Here is a 17,079-nt window from a genome sequence, read left to right as displayed (position 1 = left end):
CAGTTAAGTGAGTCCTATGTAATACCATGATGAGTGGACGCTTGGAAGCTTACACCTGTTTTCCTCCAGACAGCTCCCATTAACTTTTCCCTTCACTTATTTTGCTTCGTATCCTTTCAGTGTAATATAGTTCTAAATCCAACTAGATTCTGAGTCATCCAAGCAAATCACAGAACCTGAAGGTGGTTTTAAAGCCTCCCAAATCACTATGCAATTGAGATAGCATGGATCTTAGTAAGTACAGAGAAGTCAGTGACGATGTAGTTCAGAAAATTTTGAAAACGAATTTATCTTTATTAGATAAAACTTTACTAAGTAAAGTCCTTTAACCTAATACACTTAAAATATCAACATGGTGTCCAAGAAGTACGGAATGGCATCTAAAGCTGCTCTTTCTCCTTATAGGCTCCACTATGTTCCATACTTGTGCACATCTTTTCTTCAAAGAATCTTAAAAATTTAAGAACTTTAAAAATTGTGTAGCATTATTGATTTTAAACCTCCACAACATAGGTATCCCCACTTTGTTTCTATCTCCAGTATTTGCCTACTTCCTAGCTTATCCCTAAAGATGCGCCACACGTTAACTATAATGGTAGTTGATCACACTCATTAATTTATATTCAAACAATCAGAAAATTTCGTTTTTAAATACTGAGTCCTAGTCCTTAATTTTGATCTTCTACGTCATATGATAATGTAGTGGAATCTTATTAGGACTCTTTAACTGTAAAAGGATTCATGTTAATAACTTTTCAAACTCTACTGCACATAATTTACCAGTTTGATAAAATTGATGCTCACTGAGAAAATAAAACACATAATGGAATTACAAAACAGAAAATACCACCAAAAACTCCTTGCCACAGAAGACCATTAATAAGAATCCCTTTCCACGTATTCACATACACACATTTATGAATCATTATACTATGAATGCCACAATCTGATTTCACAAAGCCCACACATGTTCTTGTCCCATTACATGTCCTTGCCATCATTTTAATGGTCCCATGTTATTATGGAAATATGTATATAATTTAAACAAATTCCTATTGATGAACACTTGTTTACATTTTTTAAATTGTGTGGCGTTATTGATGTGGTATTCATTTTTTTACTGTTTGAATCTCATAATCATAAGTTCCTATACTATGATTTCCAAATCAAAATTGTACCTTATATATTGTTATGTAATGATTTTCAAAAGATGTGTTTTTACCAAGAAAGAAAAGCATGTAATGGTCATTTCTATACCAGTATGAACACATTTCATGAAGTCTGATAAGAGAAATGCTACAATTAGAAGGCAATCATATTAAAGCTTTTTATTTATTTATTTATTTATTTTTAGCTGAGCCATCCTGCCACCTGTTGGCAGCTCAGCTCAGGCAGGGATTTGAACCAGCCACCCTGTTTCTCAGAGCTTGCACTCTTGAGCAAGCTCTTAACCAACTGAGCCACTCAGCCGACTCATATTAAAGCTTGCATGTAAATGCAAAAATTAAAAATCAATGATGAATTCAAGATTAGCTAAGGAAACTTTTGTCACTGGTAACTAAATCTGATACTTTTAATGTGCTGCTTTGAACCCTCAGTGAACATTTTTGAAACTTTCAGTTGTGAAACGTGTAGTAACCAGTTATTAAAAAGTTCAAACTATTTCAGTCTGCACTGTGAGAAAATCACAAAATAGTGTTGAATTTACATTGTATACAGCAGTGGAACACCAGACAGAAGCCCAAATAAAAAGAACCCAACCTCAGAACAGAGGCAGAGGATAGGCTAGGAGCCAACTGCAATAGGATACTACCAAAATGATGCTGTGGGATGAAGTATGCAGTATATTTCTGCATTTCAACTCTTGATTCTCTGAATTATTTATTTTCCAGGTTTCCTCTTCCAGATACAATTTTTAAGTATTATACATTTTCTCCCTTTGATTCATTTAACAAACAAGTAGTGAGCACACAAACAAAGTGTAAAGGTTGTGTAGATTCAGCAGCAAACCAGCTCCCTGCCCTCATGTAGATTGTATCCTAGTGGACACCAACTTTAACATCTAACATTTGAGTTGTGTAAATGCCTGAACAAATTCTTATTATTGCTAAGGCTTGGCCTACTGTAATTGTCAAGATTCTGATTGAAGCCCTTCCCGCACCACTTTAATAAAACAAATGTTTTCCTATCTACAAGACTGGATGAAATTTATTACCATCAATGGTTTCTGTGATGAATTTTAAGATATGAACTTGACCTGAAGTGTTTACCACATATCTCACACTTGTAAGGTTTCTCCCTTGTGTGAACTCTCTGATGAGATTGCAGATGTGCCAACTGACTGAAGACCTTACCACACAAATCACATTTGTACGGCTTCTCTCCAGTGTGGACTCTCTGATGAAGTTTAAGATGTGAGGCCTTACTTAAGCACTTCCCACACTCCCAACATGTGTACGGTTTCTCTCCTGTGTGGATACTTTGGTGCACATCACGATCCAAGCTTGTCTTGAAGCCCTTCCCACACTTGTCACATTTGAATGGCTTTTCTCCAGTGTGGACTTTTTGATGGGCTTGAAGGTGTGAACTCCGCCCGAAGCTCTTCCCACACTCATCACATTTGAATGGTTTTTCTCCACTGTGGACTCTCTGATGGGCCAAAAGATGTGAGGCCCATCTGAAGCTCTTCCCACATTCCTTACAATTATAGGGTTTCTCTTCTGTGTGGATCCTCTGATGATAATAAAGATCTGCCCTAGAAAAAAAGCTCTTTCCACACTCCTCACATTTGTATGGTTTCTGTCCCATGTGGACGCTCTTATGGATGTGAAGATGTGAGCTCCAACCAAAGCACTTCCCACACTCCTCACATTTGTATGGCTTCTCTCCTGTGTGGACCACGCAATGACTATTAAGTCCTGATCTACGACGAAAGTTCTTCCCACATATATCACATCTGAACGGTTTCTCCCCAGTGTGGATTCTCTGATGGTTCTGAAGATGGCAAGCATGAATGAAGGCCCTCCCACACTCCTCACATTTATAAGGTTTTTCTCCTGAGTGTAATTTGCAATGGTCACTAAGTGTTGATCTACGACTGAAGCCTTTCCCGCATTCCCCACATTTGAAAGGTTTCTCTGCAGCGTGGACTTCCTGATGAGTTTGCAGACGTGAGCTCTGACTGAATTCCTTACCACACTTATCACATTTATAACATTTTTCTCCGAAATGAACTCTCTGATGAATACGAAGTGCTGAACTATGGAAGAAGCTTTTTCCACACTCATAACATGTATGAGATTTCTCTCCTGAATTTAACTGTTGATGAAGATCAAAGCTGGAGACACCACTGAAGAATTTTTTACACTCATTTCCCTGGTAAGGTTTCTGGCCTGTGTGAGTTAAAGATAGTCCTGCCCCAACAGGGCTGGAAGAATCACCTTGTTTGGGGAACTGAGAACTCTTTATCATGGAGTCTTGACACCTGATTAAGTGACCTGCAATCTGTTGCCAGATCTGCCAGCAGGAAAGTTCTTCATGTGGTTCTGATTCTGGAATGGTCTCCATCTCTTGCTGGGTCTTGCCTCCTATAAGGACAGAGAATGCAGAGATATGGACCAGTGAAGGCTTTGTTCATTGTCTTCAAGATTTCAATTTGGAGAAAACATGAGATTTTCATGACTCCAGGGGCTATTACTATGTTCTCTGGGTACGTATAATGGTCTCTGGTTTACATGCTTACAGAAACCAAGAGGTAGTCCAGTAGGCTCCTCTCCATTAAGCATCAATGAAACCAATGGAGAACCACACCAAGTCTCCTTGTGAAGTACAAGTTAGAAACGAGACTTCATAACAAAAAAATAATATACGATGCCAATCTGTTGCTATTTCTACTGAATTTCATAATCTGCGTAAACTCTTGGATAGTAAATTATGCAGCAAATCAATTACATACACAGTAAAGTATGAATCAACACAAACTTTAAGGAAAAGCAATAATATAACCAATACTTTGTATATTTGGGTTTATGTTACATATCTTCAGGTAGTAAAAAATTTAATCTTACCAAAAAAGGAGTGTGGCCTTTGCCCTGGACATCTGCAAGATAAGCTCTAACCCCATGGAATGTCATGCCTAAAAAGAGTTCCTGAGGCTCTTGGGTCACACTGGTGTAACAATATGATTTAGGAATAAGGCTGACCACACCAGAAAGACCAAGAATATGATTTCAGATGGGGCTTTCAGTTACCCAGTGGTGTGGACTAGGGGACTGAGAATAACCACATGAAACTATGCAGTGTACACTGGCCATGTGATGGAGCTCAGTAATTACTTTGGACACTGAGACTCCAGTGAGCTTCCCTGATTGGCCATACCCTGTGTATAATTTCATACCTTCTTATTGGAAATTAACACAGAAAAACCTCCTTGACTCCATGCAGAGAGGACAGTGGAAGCTCTGTGTCTCGTTTTTCCCTAGATTCCCTTTCAGGTGCCTTTTCTGTTACTTAATTGTAAGGTGTTTCCTTCTCTGCAATAAACTCTAACCATGAGTTTAACAGCATTCAGTGAGTTCTATCAGGCCTTGTAGAGAATTATTCAATCTTTTTTTTTTTAAAGATTTTTTTCTTGGGGAATTGGGGCAAGGGGAACAGACAAGTTGCTGTCCTTTTGTTCTTCAGTCTAGTTGTGGAGGACGTTGCTTCACTGGCCCAAGTTGGCGCCATCATTGCGCTCTTCCCGGGCGAGGCAGATCAGTCACCGGCTTCTGGATGGCTGCTGGCTACACACAGTAGCCCATGGCAACCCACTGCAGCAGGGGCTGCAGCCTACACCCTCGCTGGCGACTCACGGCAGCCCAGCTCCAGGTTGAGCTGTTGTTCAGCATCTTAGCTGTAGAGGGCAGTGTCACTGACCCTCATATGTGGGATCCAAACCGGGGCCCTCTGGCGTCCCAAGTCAGCTCTTAACCAATGCGCCACTTGGCCGGCCCGAGAATTATTCAATCTTAAGGTTGTTTTGGGAACCCCCAAACTCGCAGCTGGTGTCAAGTGCAGGAGGACTTGGTGTCAAGTGGATGACTGTAAACTGTCCCTCTAAATTTTGTAGTTCACTAAACTCTTTGTAACCCTATATATAAAAAACCTAGGGGGCGGCTGGTTAGTTCAGGTGGTTAGAGCGCAGGCTCATAACACCAAGGTTGCCGGTTCAATTTCCACATGGGCCACAGAGCTGCGCCCTCCACAATTAGATTGAAGACAACTACTTGACTTGGAGCTGATGGGTCCTGGAAAAACATACTGTTCCCCAACAAATTTAAAAAACAAACCTAGAATTGTTTGTATCTTTATATCCAAAGCATTCCTGCAAATTCTACCGTATTTGCCGGCGTATAAGACGACTCGGCGTATAAGACGACCCCCTAACATTTCCACTCAAAATACAGAGTTTGTTATATGGTCGGCTGTGTGCGATTTTGCGAGTGTGGTAAAATCGCATAACAGCAAAATCGCATAACAGCCGAGCATACACCCAGCAGCGCTGCTGATGCCTGAACGGTATGTGGAATGAAGTGGGCGGGCATCGGGAGGCCACTATGGCACGGGGCAAGCACTATGGGCAGTCTATCTGAAGTGTACCTGGCGTATAAGACGACCCCCCACTTGGAGGCATATTTTTCAGGGCCAAAAAATCGTCTTATACGCCGGCAAATACGGTATATATGTATGGTTCATCTTACTTTTCTGTGTTGATACAATAACTTAGTTAAGATACCTGAAATAGAAAAGAGAGGAATCTGCAGTTTTGCTATGAAGTCAAGTCTGTATTCCATGGAAATACACAAAGGGTGATGCTACTGATGACAAAGAATCAGTTGGGGTTAAAGGAACACACGAGGGCCTATGTAATGTTTTTTTTCTGAGGCTTCTGGACTGCTTCCTTCAAAACAGTGTGGAAAAACTTTGGCTGGAGATAAATTGGGCTTTCACACCAGTTTTTCAGATTGAAAACTGCAGCTTTTTAGTTAGCTACAAAATAAACTTGAAATCATGCAATAGCATTTGCAAAAAAGAATCAGGTTAGAAACTATCAGAGCAGGGATGGGGTCATTTCATGAATTGTCTCACAAAGTCATACATATAAATCTACACACATGTACACTATTTCTTTTGGTTACACTGAAAGATACATTTCTTAGTATGGCTTGTGGTCTAAAATGTTTCAAAACTTGCTTGAGGAACTTAGAAAGTACTTAATTCTTCAAATGAAAAGATAAGTTCCAAGGGTGGAAACTTGGAAAAATACTTGCAGGTGAGTATGCACCTCTTAATAGGTACTGTATTTATGGTTAAATTTAATAAACTATCACTTTAAAATCGTTTTTTTTTGAGGGGGGGGCATAAAAGTCTCTCTTAGGATGTGACAATATATTTTTTTTAATTGGGGAATTGGGGGAGGGGAACAGTGTTGGGGTATTGGGAGAGGGGTATGGCCAAGTTGTTGTCCTTCAATCTTAGTTGTGGGGGGTGCAGCAAGCTCAGCTCCAAGTCCAGTTGCGCCGCTCAGCTCAAGGTGCCATGTTCAGTCTTTAGTTGCGGGCAGGTGTAGCCCACCATCCCATGTGGGAATCAAACAGAAACAAGGCAGCCTTGTTGTTAGGAGCACGTGGTCCCACCAGCTGAGCCATCCTGCCACCTGTTGACAGCTCAGCAGCAGCTCAGCTTGGGCGCAGCCAACTGGCCCATGTGGGAATTGAACCGGTGACCCTGCTGCTCAGAGTTTGCACTCTTAAGCATGCTCTTAACCAACTGAGCCACTCAGCCGGCCCCAGGATGTAACAATTTTGAGTCGGCAGTTTCCTTATACTTTCCAAGTTATAATGTTCACCAGTTAAATGTCTTTATAAAAATAAAGGGAAATCATGTGAAATTATCAGTCTTTAACATTTGTTTAATGGCTAAATTTGTAGAAATTTAAGCCACAGAAATATACACCGTATTTTTCACCAAAAATGATCAGGAATATTTAACATTCAGCTGTGTGACTGGTGTTAGTTTCATCCTTATTCTTCCCCTTCTAGCACAGGGAGGAGAAATCTAGTGACAATGTCGACTTTGCAAGAAGCAAATGGGCTGCAGGTGGGCAAATCATGCAAAGAAAAGGCAGCCTGTATACTGATTATTGTCAGTGAGCTCAGGAAATAAGATATTTTCCCCCCCATTTATGGGGGAACTGTCTAGGAGTAGACACCAGGGTCCTCATTAAAAAAAGTATTCTCCCCAGGAATGACTATGTTCCCTATGGAAGACTCCAAGAGCCACACAGAGGGCATGTTTGTGGTCACAACCACAATGCTTAAAAGTTTCCCTGGGCTATGGGTCAAGTGCACACACACAAACACACAATCACACTAATGGCCTTAAGTAAGTAGAAATGGGATAGGCAGCCATTTAAAGACAAGAAATGATCTGTAGTATCTTTGATTCATTCTGGTTTACGTATCACTTATTAGCTGTCTCCACGTGTCATGGAGCAACAGGGTGAAAAGGAGGCACGAGGGCCTATGCATTGCTTTCCTATGCGGGTTTTGAACTGGCTGAAAACAGTGTGGAAAAACTTTCAGTGGAGACAAACTGGTCTTTCATATCAGTTTTTCAAATTGAAAACGACAGACCTTTAGTGGGCTGTGAAATAAATTTAAAACTTTATAAAAATTAACAGGATGGAAACTATCAAAACATCACCACCAGCACGAAAGACAGTAAGGTCCAATCCCCAGAACTTGTGAACGTGTTACTACACAGCAAAGAGGAACTGGGTTGCAGATGCAATTAAGGCTGCTAATCAGTTGACCATAAAAGCAGTAAGAGCTGCTGGGATTATCTAGGAAGGACCAATGTAATCAGAAGGGTCCTGAAAGGTGGAAGACAGAGGTGGAAGAGCAGCTAAGGAAGAGTACAGAAGAACGGTCAGTAACGCAACACGGTAGGCTTTGAAGATGGAGGGAGAACAACAGCCAAGGAACTGGCCAGGCCCTAGATACTGGCAACCCAAGAAAAAGGTTTCTCCCTGGAGGATCCAGAAAGAAATGCAGCCCTATAGACATCTTGATTTTAGCTCAGTGAGATATGTCAGACTCACACCTAAAGAAATAAAATTTTGTTGTTAGTTCTGCTGTTTATAGGAATTTGTTACAGCTCTAATAGGCAATATACAGTATTCTTGGCAGGTCTGAGAACCAGGAAGGAGAAAAAGGTGGGTGGAAAAAATGGAGCAAGAGGGAGAGGATCGAAGATGTATTCAGAGAGGGAGTGGGGATGCAGGACATACCCCAGGGGACTGCAAGAGCCACTTTAAGTGGTTTTAACTACAAGAAAATAAAAAAGCCATAAAGGATTTTGAACAGAGAAATGGCAACCTGACTTATATTTCCAAAGGATCGCTTTGGCTGCTATATGAAGAACAGGTCTGTTGCCACATAGCTGTCCAGCCGTCTGTCCACCCACGCTTAACCCTAAACTGACTATTTTGAGGACGCTGCTTATACATCCTGAGTCTCCCTGTTTGGCTCCAAAGGATGGCCAGTTAGTCAATGATGGAAAAGATTCCTCATGGGACAAACAACCTAAGCCAGGCACGGTCGGTTGGAGACCATCAGGAGAAATCTCGGGGCTGCTGGAGGTGGGCATGAGCCCTCACTCGCCCCCCAAAGAGACTGGAGGTTTTCTACCTCTGTAGCTACATTCCTTCCCTCAACCTACTTGGGAAGTGACCTGATGGTGTGATAGTATCTGTCCTCAGCACAATAATCTTATCTTCCTGGGGTCGTTTGCATATAGGGTGTGTGAAGGCAGAGCATCTGTCTTATCCTGCAGGCGGACTCTCAGTAACAGCAGCTTGCAGGCATGGGTAATCTGGCTTGAGCAAGTTCTCAGGAATGAGACTCACAGACTGTGGAGAGAACAATGCTACTTCCGGGTAGGTGGAGAAACAAAAGCGGTGTGTCGACCGATTCAGGGCTCTTAGTCCACGAGGCTGGAGACCCTTGGCCCCACACTCATTTAACTCTTGACTGCTGTTTCTTTTATTTCTTAACCCTTCGCCGCCCCCTCTCGTTCTCCCACCGCTCATGTCATGTGGGACATGACACAGGTCTAGGATGGAAAGAGTGGGAACAGGGCAACCAGTAAAAAGGTGGTTGTAACAATCCAGGAAAGAGGTTTGGTGATGTAGAACAAGGCGATGGAAATCAGCATGGAGAGAAGTAAAACAGATGGGCGTGCTGCCTCCAGGACTCATAGCTGCTTCATTCTTACCTGAATTCCCTTTTATTTGGGTTGCCATCTTCATCATCCAAAACTTTTCTCCCTTTACTAAGTGGACTGTGCCTTGTTTGAATGGTTGACGCCCTGTAAACATACAAAGTCACATGCTTAAAACCAACACATTCTAGGTAAAATTTCCTGAAAAATTGGGTTCCCACTGCATACTCTTTAAGTAATTAGAGGCCGTATTTTTCAAACCTTTTTTTTCCCCGTGACCCATTTGAAGAAATGCCATTTGTGAAGACCCATACATATATGCATAATGAGTTACCATATTTGCCGGCGTATAAGATGACTGGGCGTATAAGACGACCCCCTAACATTTCCACTCAAAATGCAGAGTTTGTTATATACTCGCCGTATAAGACTACCCCCTCTTCCGCACACCTTCCACACACCAAATAAAAGGTAAAACAATATCAGATTTGATTTCAACATTTTAATTTATATTCAAATGCTTATGACATGCAGGAAAACTGTCACAAGGCTGTATGTAATCAAACATAATACAGTTCTGATGCCTGAACGGTATGTGGAATGAAGTGGGCGGGCATCGGGAGGCCACTATGGCACGGGGCAAGCACTATGGGCAGTCTATCTGAAGTGTACCTGGCGTATAAGACGACCCCCCACTTGGAGGCATATTTTTCAGGGCCAAAAAATCGTCTTATACGCCAGCAAATACGGTACTTCCTTCTCAATTTTTTTGGAAAAGTGAAACAAGAATTGATGTTATCTAATTCATTTTATTTCATTAAAAACTGATAGGACTTGGGGCCGGCCGAGTGGCTCAGTTGGTTGAGAGCTTGCTCAAGAGTGTGAGCTCTGAGAGGCGGGGTCACCGGTTCGATTCCCACATGGGCAGGTGAGCAGCGCCTGAGCTGAACTGCCGCTGGGCTGCCAATGGGTGGCAGGATGGCTTGGCTGGTGGGAGCTCATGCTGCTAACGAGGTTGCCTGTTCGAGATGGTGGGCTATGCCTGCCTGCAACTAAGAACTGAACTTGGCACCTTGAGCTGAGCTGCCGCCCGGGTGGCTCAGGGGATGGAGCGAGCGCTCTTAACAACAAGGCTGCCGGTTGGACTCCCACATGGGATGGTGGCTGCGCCCACCCACAATTGATTGAAGACAGCACCTTGAGCTGTGTGGCATGACTGGACTTGGAGCTGTGCTTGCTGTGCCCTCCACAACTAAGATTGAGGGACAACAGCTTGACTGTTCCCCCTCCCTAATTTCCCAACACTGTTCCCCTCCCCCAATTCCCCAATAAAATCTTAAAAATAAATGAATATATAAAAATAAAAGTAAAAAAAATGATAGGACTCAAAAAATTGGCTTTATAACTCATGATAGGGTCAGAAATAGATAAGGTAGAGCAGGACACTGTCCATTTACAGTCTTTAACAAAATACAAACTTGCCTGTTGATAAAAAACAAAATAATTCCCTCTTGGTGTCACACATATATAGAAAAGTCAGATCCCCAAACTCAGGGAAACATTGCAAAGGCTCCAAAGCCTTGATCACCCATGGATACAAAGACACCCCTGAGGAAGTTGACACTGAGCTGAGAGGGCGCCTGTCCTCACCCACTGAGACCAGGTTCCTGAAGTTCTCCAGCATTACGTCTCGGTACAGCTTCCTCTGGGCGGAGTCCAGCAGCCCCAGCTCCTCCTCCGTAAAGATCACAGCCACGTCCTTGAATGTCACCGCCTCCTACCAACACCACACACATAATCTCAATCTTACAACCAATGGCCAGTGGGAGAGGGACAGTACTGAGCTGATGCTATCTTGTCTGTCACTTTCAAACAGAATGGTTATTATTCCTTGATCCTTGTTTGGTTTCCTATGTGAATCTAAGCAGGTTTCTCATATTTTACATATTTAAGTGGAAGATGAGATGAAAAAAAACCTCCTTATCCAGCAGCTTTAAGGAGTAAATGCAGAGACAGAACTAAGGGCCTGGTGAATCCAGCAAGATTGGACGTTTTAAACCAAGGTTTCACCTTAGTTTGTAACTGGAGGCAATCAAGATGTCCTTCAGGTGGTGAATGGATAAACTGGGATACATCCAGACCAGAGTATAACTTAGTGCTCATAAGAAATGAGCTATCAAGCCATAAAAAGACCCAAAGTTCCCTCAAGTGCATATTACTAAGTAAAAGAAGCCAATCTAAGAGGCCACATATGTATGATTCCAACTATATGACATTCTGGAAAAGGTAAAATTATGGAGACTGTAGAAAGATCAGTAGTTGGCAAGTGTTGGGGGAAGGGAGGGATAAACAGGTGGAGCACAGAGGATTTTTCGAGCAGTGAAACTACTTACTATGTGTGATAAAAGTGGGGGCATATTATTCATTACAAATTTGTCCAAATGCATAGAATACTCACCAAGAGTGAACCCTAATGTAAACTGTGGACTCTGGGTGATAAGGACATGTCATATAGGTTCATTTATTATGACAAATGTACCAATATAGCGGGAGATGTTAACAATGGGGGAGGCTGTGCACGTGTGGGCAGAGGGTCTACAGGAACGCTCCATCTTCTGCTGGATTTTACTGAATGCAAAACTGCCCTAAAATATAAAGTCTATTATTAAAAAAACACACACACAAACCAACCTAAAGTTATATATTACTTTGAAAAAAACTAACACATGAAGGAATAAAAGTAGATCAGTAAGTAAACGATATGCAGGATAGGAAAGTATCTAGCTCTTTCTGTGTGAAAATCTCCAATATTTGTGTAAAGCAGCAGTTAGAGCTTATTATACTGTGCTATATTTAACCCTCTGTCGGGCGCAACTGATCTCACAGATTCATTGCACACAAAGATGCCGCTGTGAAACACGTCTTGACTGTACTAAGTCACAAACATGACTGGTGATAGGTTACGGTAGAGGGGGAAGATAAGGAAGCGACGAGTGTCACGATACTTAACTGTTAGAAATATGAAAATCTGTGTGCAATGAATCTGTGAGATCAGTTGCGCCCGACGGAGGGTTAAATAACCTATAAAATTCCAACGTGGCATTTATCAAATGCGCTTTTTCAATATTGAGCTCCTAGTACATTGAAGACAAAAAAATAGGCATATCACTTCGAGAGTTGATTTTTTGGAGAAAAAGATTGCAGGTAGGAAAAGCGTCACTGCAGTGTTGCTTCAAACAATAGAACTCACAAACCACCTTAATGTCAATGAGTGCTAAGTAGTTAAAGATAAAAAAGGGCAACAATTTAATAGGAATATTACATAACCATAAATAACAAATGTTATATCAGATTAAATGAAAAAGCGAATAGATGTATATCATGAATATTAATGAAGCGATGAATGCACACGAGGAAAAATGCATGAGAAAATAAAAACAGTTAATGTGTCAGCAGTGAAGTAATGAAGTCATTCCTACTAATTTTTCCACATTTATTTCTGAAATAAAACAGATAATGACAAAATAAAACAAACACTAAAAACGAGCGAAGTAAACAGGTCTTTAAGTGCCTGGTGTTCTCCTTGAGTCACTCAAGAAAGAAAAAAACATGCAAGCTTCTGTGTAGTGAGATTTTAACAGCAAGAAAGGCAAGTCATATGCACCTGGAATGTGGCCATTTTTTCTTCTCACTTCTGCAGGTGTACAGATTCTTGAATATGGAAAGTCCTGGTAGGCAGAACTGTGCCTACTAGTGTCTGGAAAGACAGAAAAAAGACATGAAAGGATGACCAGGATGTTGCTCACCTCCATGAATGCTTACTGTGAATTGGCCGGAGGGGCCCCTTCCTTGGGGTGGCTGCTGCTGTACGCAGCTTGAAGAGCAGATCAAGGCATGGGTACTTGATTGCTGCACAACACACACACACACTGGCACCATCTTCAGTGTTGCCTTGTGCCTCCCAAGGTAGAAATTCGGATTCTGATATGATGGATATTGAGACAATTCCATGTACCGAGCAAGAATCATCTCTGGGGAAAGGATATCTGGGTTCAAATCCTAGTTCAGCTTCTCACTTAACTGGGTCATCTTGGGCAAACTAGTAACACCTCTTTTCCTCAATGTTGTCATCTGTACAACTGAAAGAATATTAATTCCAACTCACTGAACAGTTTGCAGCTGGGCAGTACCTTGAATACTATCAGGATTTCTTAATTTTGTAGCTATAGTAAAAAAGATGATATTCTGTAATGTGATTATTGCTCTTGTAAATGTGATTTCTACCAAGACTTTTATAGGCAAAAAGGAGCAGGAATAAGGAAGTTATACTAAGCAAAAAGCAGCTTACTGCAAGGTCTCACTTGCTTTAGGGGATGGTAGGGGTCTATCACGCACATTTCCTAACTAGTGTTGATCTGACGATTCCTGATTGACTGGTTTAAGGTTCGATTTCTGGGAGAGCCAAAACTATCATTAAGTCTCAGTTTGGTGACATGAGACTGTTGATGAAAAATATCCATAAGAGAAAGCTTATGAGTTTATCTGAACCAAACTGACAATTGCCGGGAAGCAAAATCTCAATGGATTGAGAAAATGCTCCGCAAAATGTCGTTTTGCCGCTCATTTTATACATAGAATCAAAGGAGGAGTGTTACTTGTAATCTATTGGTGGTGGATTAAGGGGATGGGAGAAAGCAAAGTGGGGAAATCTCTGGGATTGAATAAAAGTAAATTGGAGAGACAGGTACTTCTTTTACGGAGGTGGGTACAGGACAGTTAATAGTTCACATAGAGATGTTAATCAAGGGACAATAATAATGAGGGATTCTGTAGTTTCCTGCTCTGGTCTGGAAAAAGGGATTACTGACATTCCGAGGATGTCATAGTAAGTGCAAAAAGACAATCTACAGGTCCACTTAAGGTGAAGATTGACTTTATGAAGGAAGCTTCAGGTTAAAGATGTGACTGCCCACCGTGGCCCACCTTAGTTATGAATTTTTTTTATGTTCACGCCATCTTATGTGGTTATTTTCAGTCTCCTGACATTGTCAGGTTTAACCTGTGGCCCCTTTTCTGTCCTCAAGACTTAGCATATGCGACTCCAATCTGGGCCTGTTGTCTTATTTTTAATAGCTCTGTCTCTGAGAAATTGGATATTCTGCCTTTCCCACCACCCTCCTTTCCATCCAGAAACGGTTTTGGGAGTTAAGTCTAGCTTCCTACACAGATCATAGAGAAGCACCAGGGACACTGCAGCTGGCCCACTTAACACATCAGGATTCACGGCTTTCAGGGAACTGAGCACAAACCCAAAACTAAACAGTGGAAGCCACCATTCACCACCTGCTAGGAACTGTCTTAACATTTTTATTTATACTATCTTGTTTAATTCTCAAACCACTGTATGAGGAAGGTAGTAACATTATCCCAATTTTTTTTTTCAACTGAGCCATCCTGCCACCTTTTGGCAGCTCAGCAGCTGCTCAGCTTGGGCCGGGAATTGAACCGCTGTTGCTCAGAGCTCAAACTCTTGAGCTAGCTCTTAACCAACTGAGCCACTCGGCTGGCCCTACATCATCCCAATTTTAAAGAAAAACATCAGAGAGAGAAATTTAGGTAACTCGTGGGACGTTCTACAGCGGGTAATGGCAGAGCGGGTATAAGGTGCGTGGCTTGGGGAGGCAGAAAGCACTGGAGACCCTCCAACCAGGCGATGCACGATCCAACCGCCCCAAATGCAAAGAGGCTCCGTCAAGGGAGATGCCGCCCTCCTGCCAGGGCAAAAACCACAGCTCTCTCACGCAACCTCTTTCTCCTAATTCAATGGCCCGGTCGTACCAGAACCCAGGAAAGTTACGAATGGTAGCAAAAAGAAGCAACTCACCACAGCAAGGGGAAAGATGTCAGCAACCTGGGAACCTAGAGCGACAGTACTGAGATGCAATACACTTCCCAGAATTCCCCTGCCCGGCTGCCTGCGCGGAAGTATCCGAGTCTCTTCGGGACCTGTGGACTACATTTCCCAGAAAGCCAGAAGAGAACATTCTCACGCTCCTCAGACGGAAGTGCTTGAGATCTCCCCGAGACGTTGGACCACAATTCCCACAACACCCGTGGGGACACAGTTCACACTGTCGACTTCTGGGCGGTAGTGTGGATACCTACACTGAAGGCTAGTGCTACCCTCTCCTGAATCCGTGAGCGCAGAATTTTCGATAGACATGACTTCCTGAAGTCTAAATGTCTTCAGTTATTACAGTATTGTTGAAAGAGTAAACAGTGAGTCACGAGATTAAAAATTAATCTCGGGCCGGCCGAGTGGCGCGATGGTTAAGAACTGGCTTGGGACGCCAGAGGGCCCCGGTTGGGATCCCACATATGAGGACCAGTGACGCTGCCCTCTACAGCTAAGATGCTGAACAACAGCTCAACCTGGAGCTGGCTGCCATGGGTCGCCGGTGACGGTAGGCTGCAGCCCCTGTGGCAGTGGGTTGCCATGGGCTACCGTGTGTAGCCAGAAGCCAGCGTGAGCGGCCAGCAGCCGCAATGAGCGGCCGTTCAGAAGCCGGTGACTGATGTGCCTCACCCGGGAAGAGCGCAATGATGGTGCCAACTTGAGCCAGTGAAGCAGCGTCCTCCACAACTAGACTGAAGAACAAAACGAAAGCAACTTGTCTGTTCCCCTTCCCCCAAGTCCCCAGCACTGTTCCCATCCCCCCAATTCCCCAATTTAAAAAAATATATATATATTAAAAAAAATTAATCTCGACTGGGAAAATGTTCAATATAGGGGCAGCAGGGAGTTGAAAGGAGGGTAATGTTTAGTGCTTTATGATAGTATGATAAGTAAAACTAGGAATTTGAAGAATGGGGGAAGTAGAGTAATTTTGGGGAGGCAATGATTTGCAAATAAGGTATTAAACTCTACTCTTGACCTAGTGGTACCAGTGGTTTGGTAGGATATAATGATACAATCAAGAATCAGATGTAAAGTTACTAATCACTTAGTAATAATGGAAGTGCAAATTAAATTAATATGAGATATCACCATATTCTAACCAGAAAAGCTAAAATGAAAAGAAAACGGCCGTCCGAGTAGCTTAGTTGGTTAAGAGTTGGCTTAGGAGCGCGAGCACTGAGCAACAGGGCCGCTGTTTGGATCACCACATGGGCCAGTGATGCTGTGCACGAGCTGAGATGCTGCTGAGCTGCCAACAGGTGGCAGGATGACTCAGCTGGTGTGACAAGATTGCCTGTTCAGTGGTGGGCTATGCCCACCCGCAACTAAGACTGAACTTGACACCTTGAGCTGAACTGCTGCCCAGATGGCTCAGTGGATAGAGCGTGCACGCTTAACAACAAGGCTGCTGGTTCGACTCCTGCATGGGATGGTGGCTACGCCCACCCACAACTAAGACTGAACACAGCACCTTGAGCTTAGAGGCCACAAACTGCTGATGGGTAGCCAGATGGTGACTGGCACCCTCCACAATGAAGACTGAAGAACAACAATTTGGCTGATTCCCTTCCCCAATTCCCCAACACTGTTCTTCTCCCCCAGTTCCCCAATAAAATCTATAAAAAACCAATTAAATTAAAAGAAAAAATTGCATAATGTCAAAACTTTCATACCGTTCCTAGAGTGTAAATTGGTAGAACCCTTTGAAACATTTTTTAGAGTATCTATCATTTAAGATACTTAAAGATACTTAAAGGGGGCCGGCCGAGTGGCACGATGGTTAAGAACTCGCTTGGGATGCCAGAGGGCCCCGGTTCGGATCCCACATATGAGGGCCAGTGACACTGCCCTCCACA

The 17,079-nt window shown here is 42.7% G+C and overlaps 1 protein-coding gene across 1 annotated transcript in view; it reads right to left on the bottom strand.

Moving 5' to 3' along the window:
- Positions 1-1,947: 1,947 nt before the first annotated feature.
- The window catches only part of LOC109372794 (zinc finger protein 45), a 92,924-nt gene continuing 77,792 nt past the window's right edge, over positions 1,948-17,079 (bottom strand). Inside the window, exons 1-5 of the mRNA XM_019626270.1 lie at positions 15,149-15,227; positions 12,929-13,021; positions 10,915-11,041; positions 9,319-9,411; positions 1,948-3,587 (exon numbers count right to left, since the gene is read on the bottom strand). Of these exons, the coding sequence (XP_019481815.1) occupies positions 2,218-3,587; positions 9,319-9,411; positions 10,915-11,041; positions 12,929-12,943 (1,605 nt within the window). The 5' untranslated portion in view covers positions 12,944-13,021; positions 15,149-15,227 and the 3' untranslated portion in view covers positions 1,948-2,217. Of the gene's footprint in view, positions 3,588-9,318; positions 9,412-10,914; positions 11,042-12,928; positions 13,022-15,148 lie in introns of the transcript that reaches the window.

The sequence above is a fragment of the Hipposideros armiger genome, unplaced genomic scaffold, assembly GCF_001890085.2.
Source record: "Hipposideros armiger isolate ML-2016 unplaced genomic scaffold, ASM189008v1 scaffold_664, whole genome shotgun sequence".
NCBI lineage: Eukaryota > Metazoa > Chordata > Mammalia > Chiroptera > Hipposideridae > Hipposideros > Hipposideros armiger.
This window is presented reverse-complemented; position numbering and strand designations above follow the sequence as displayed.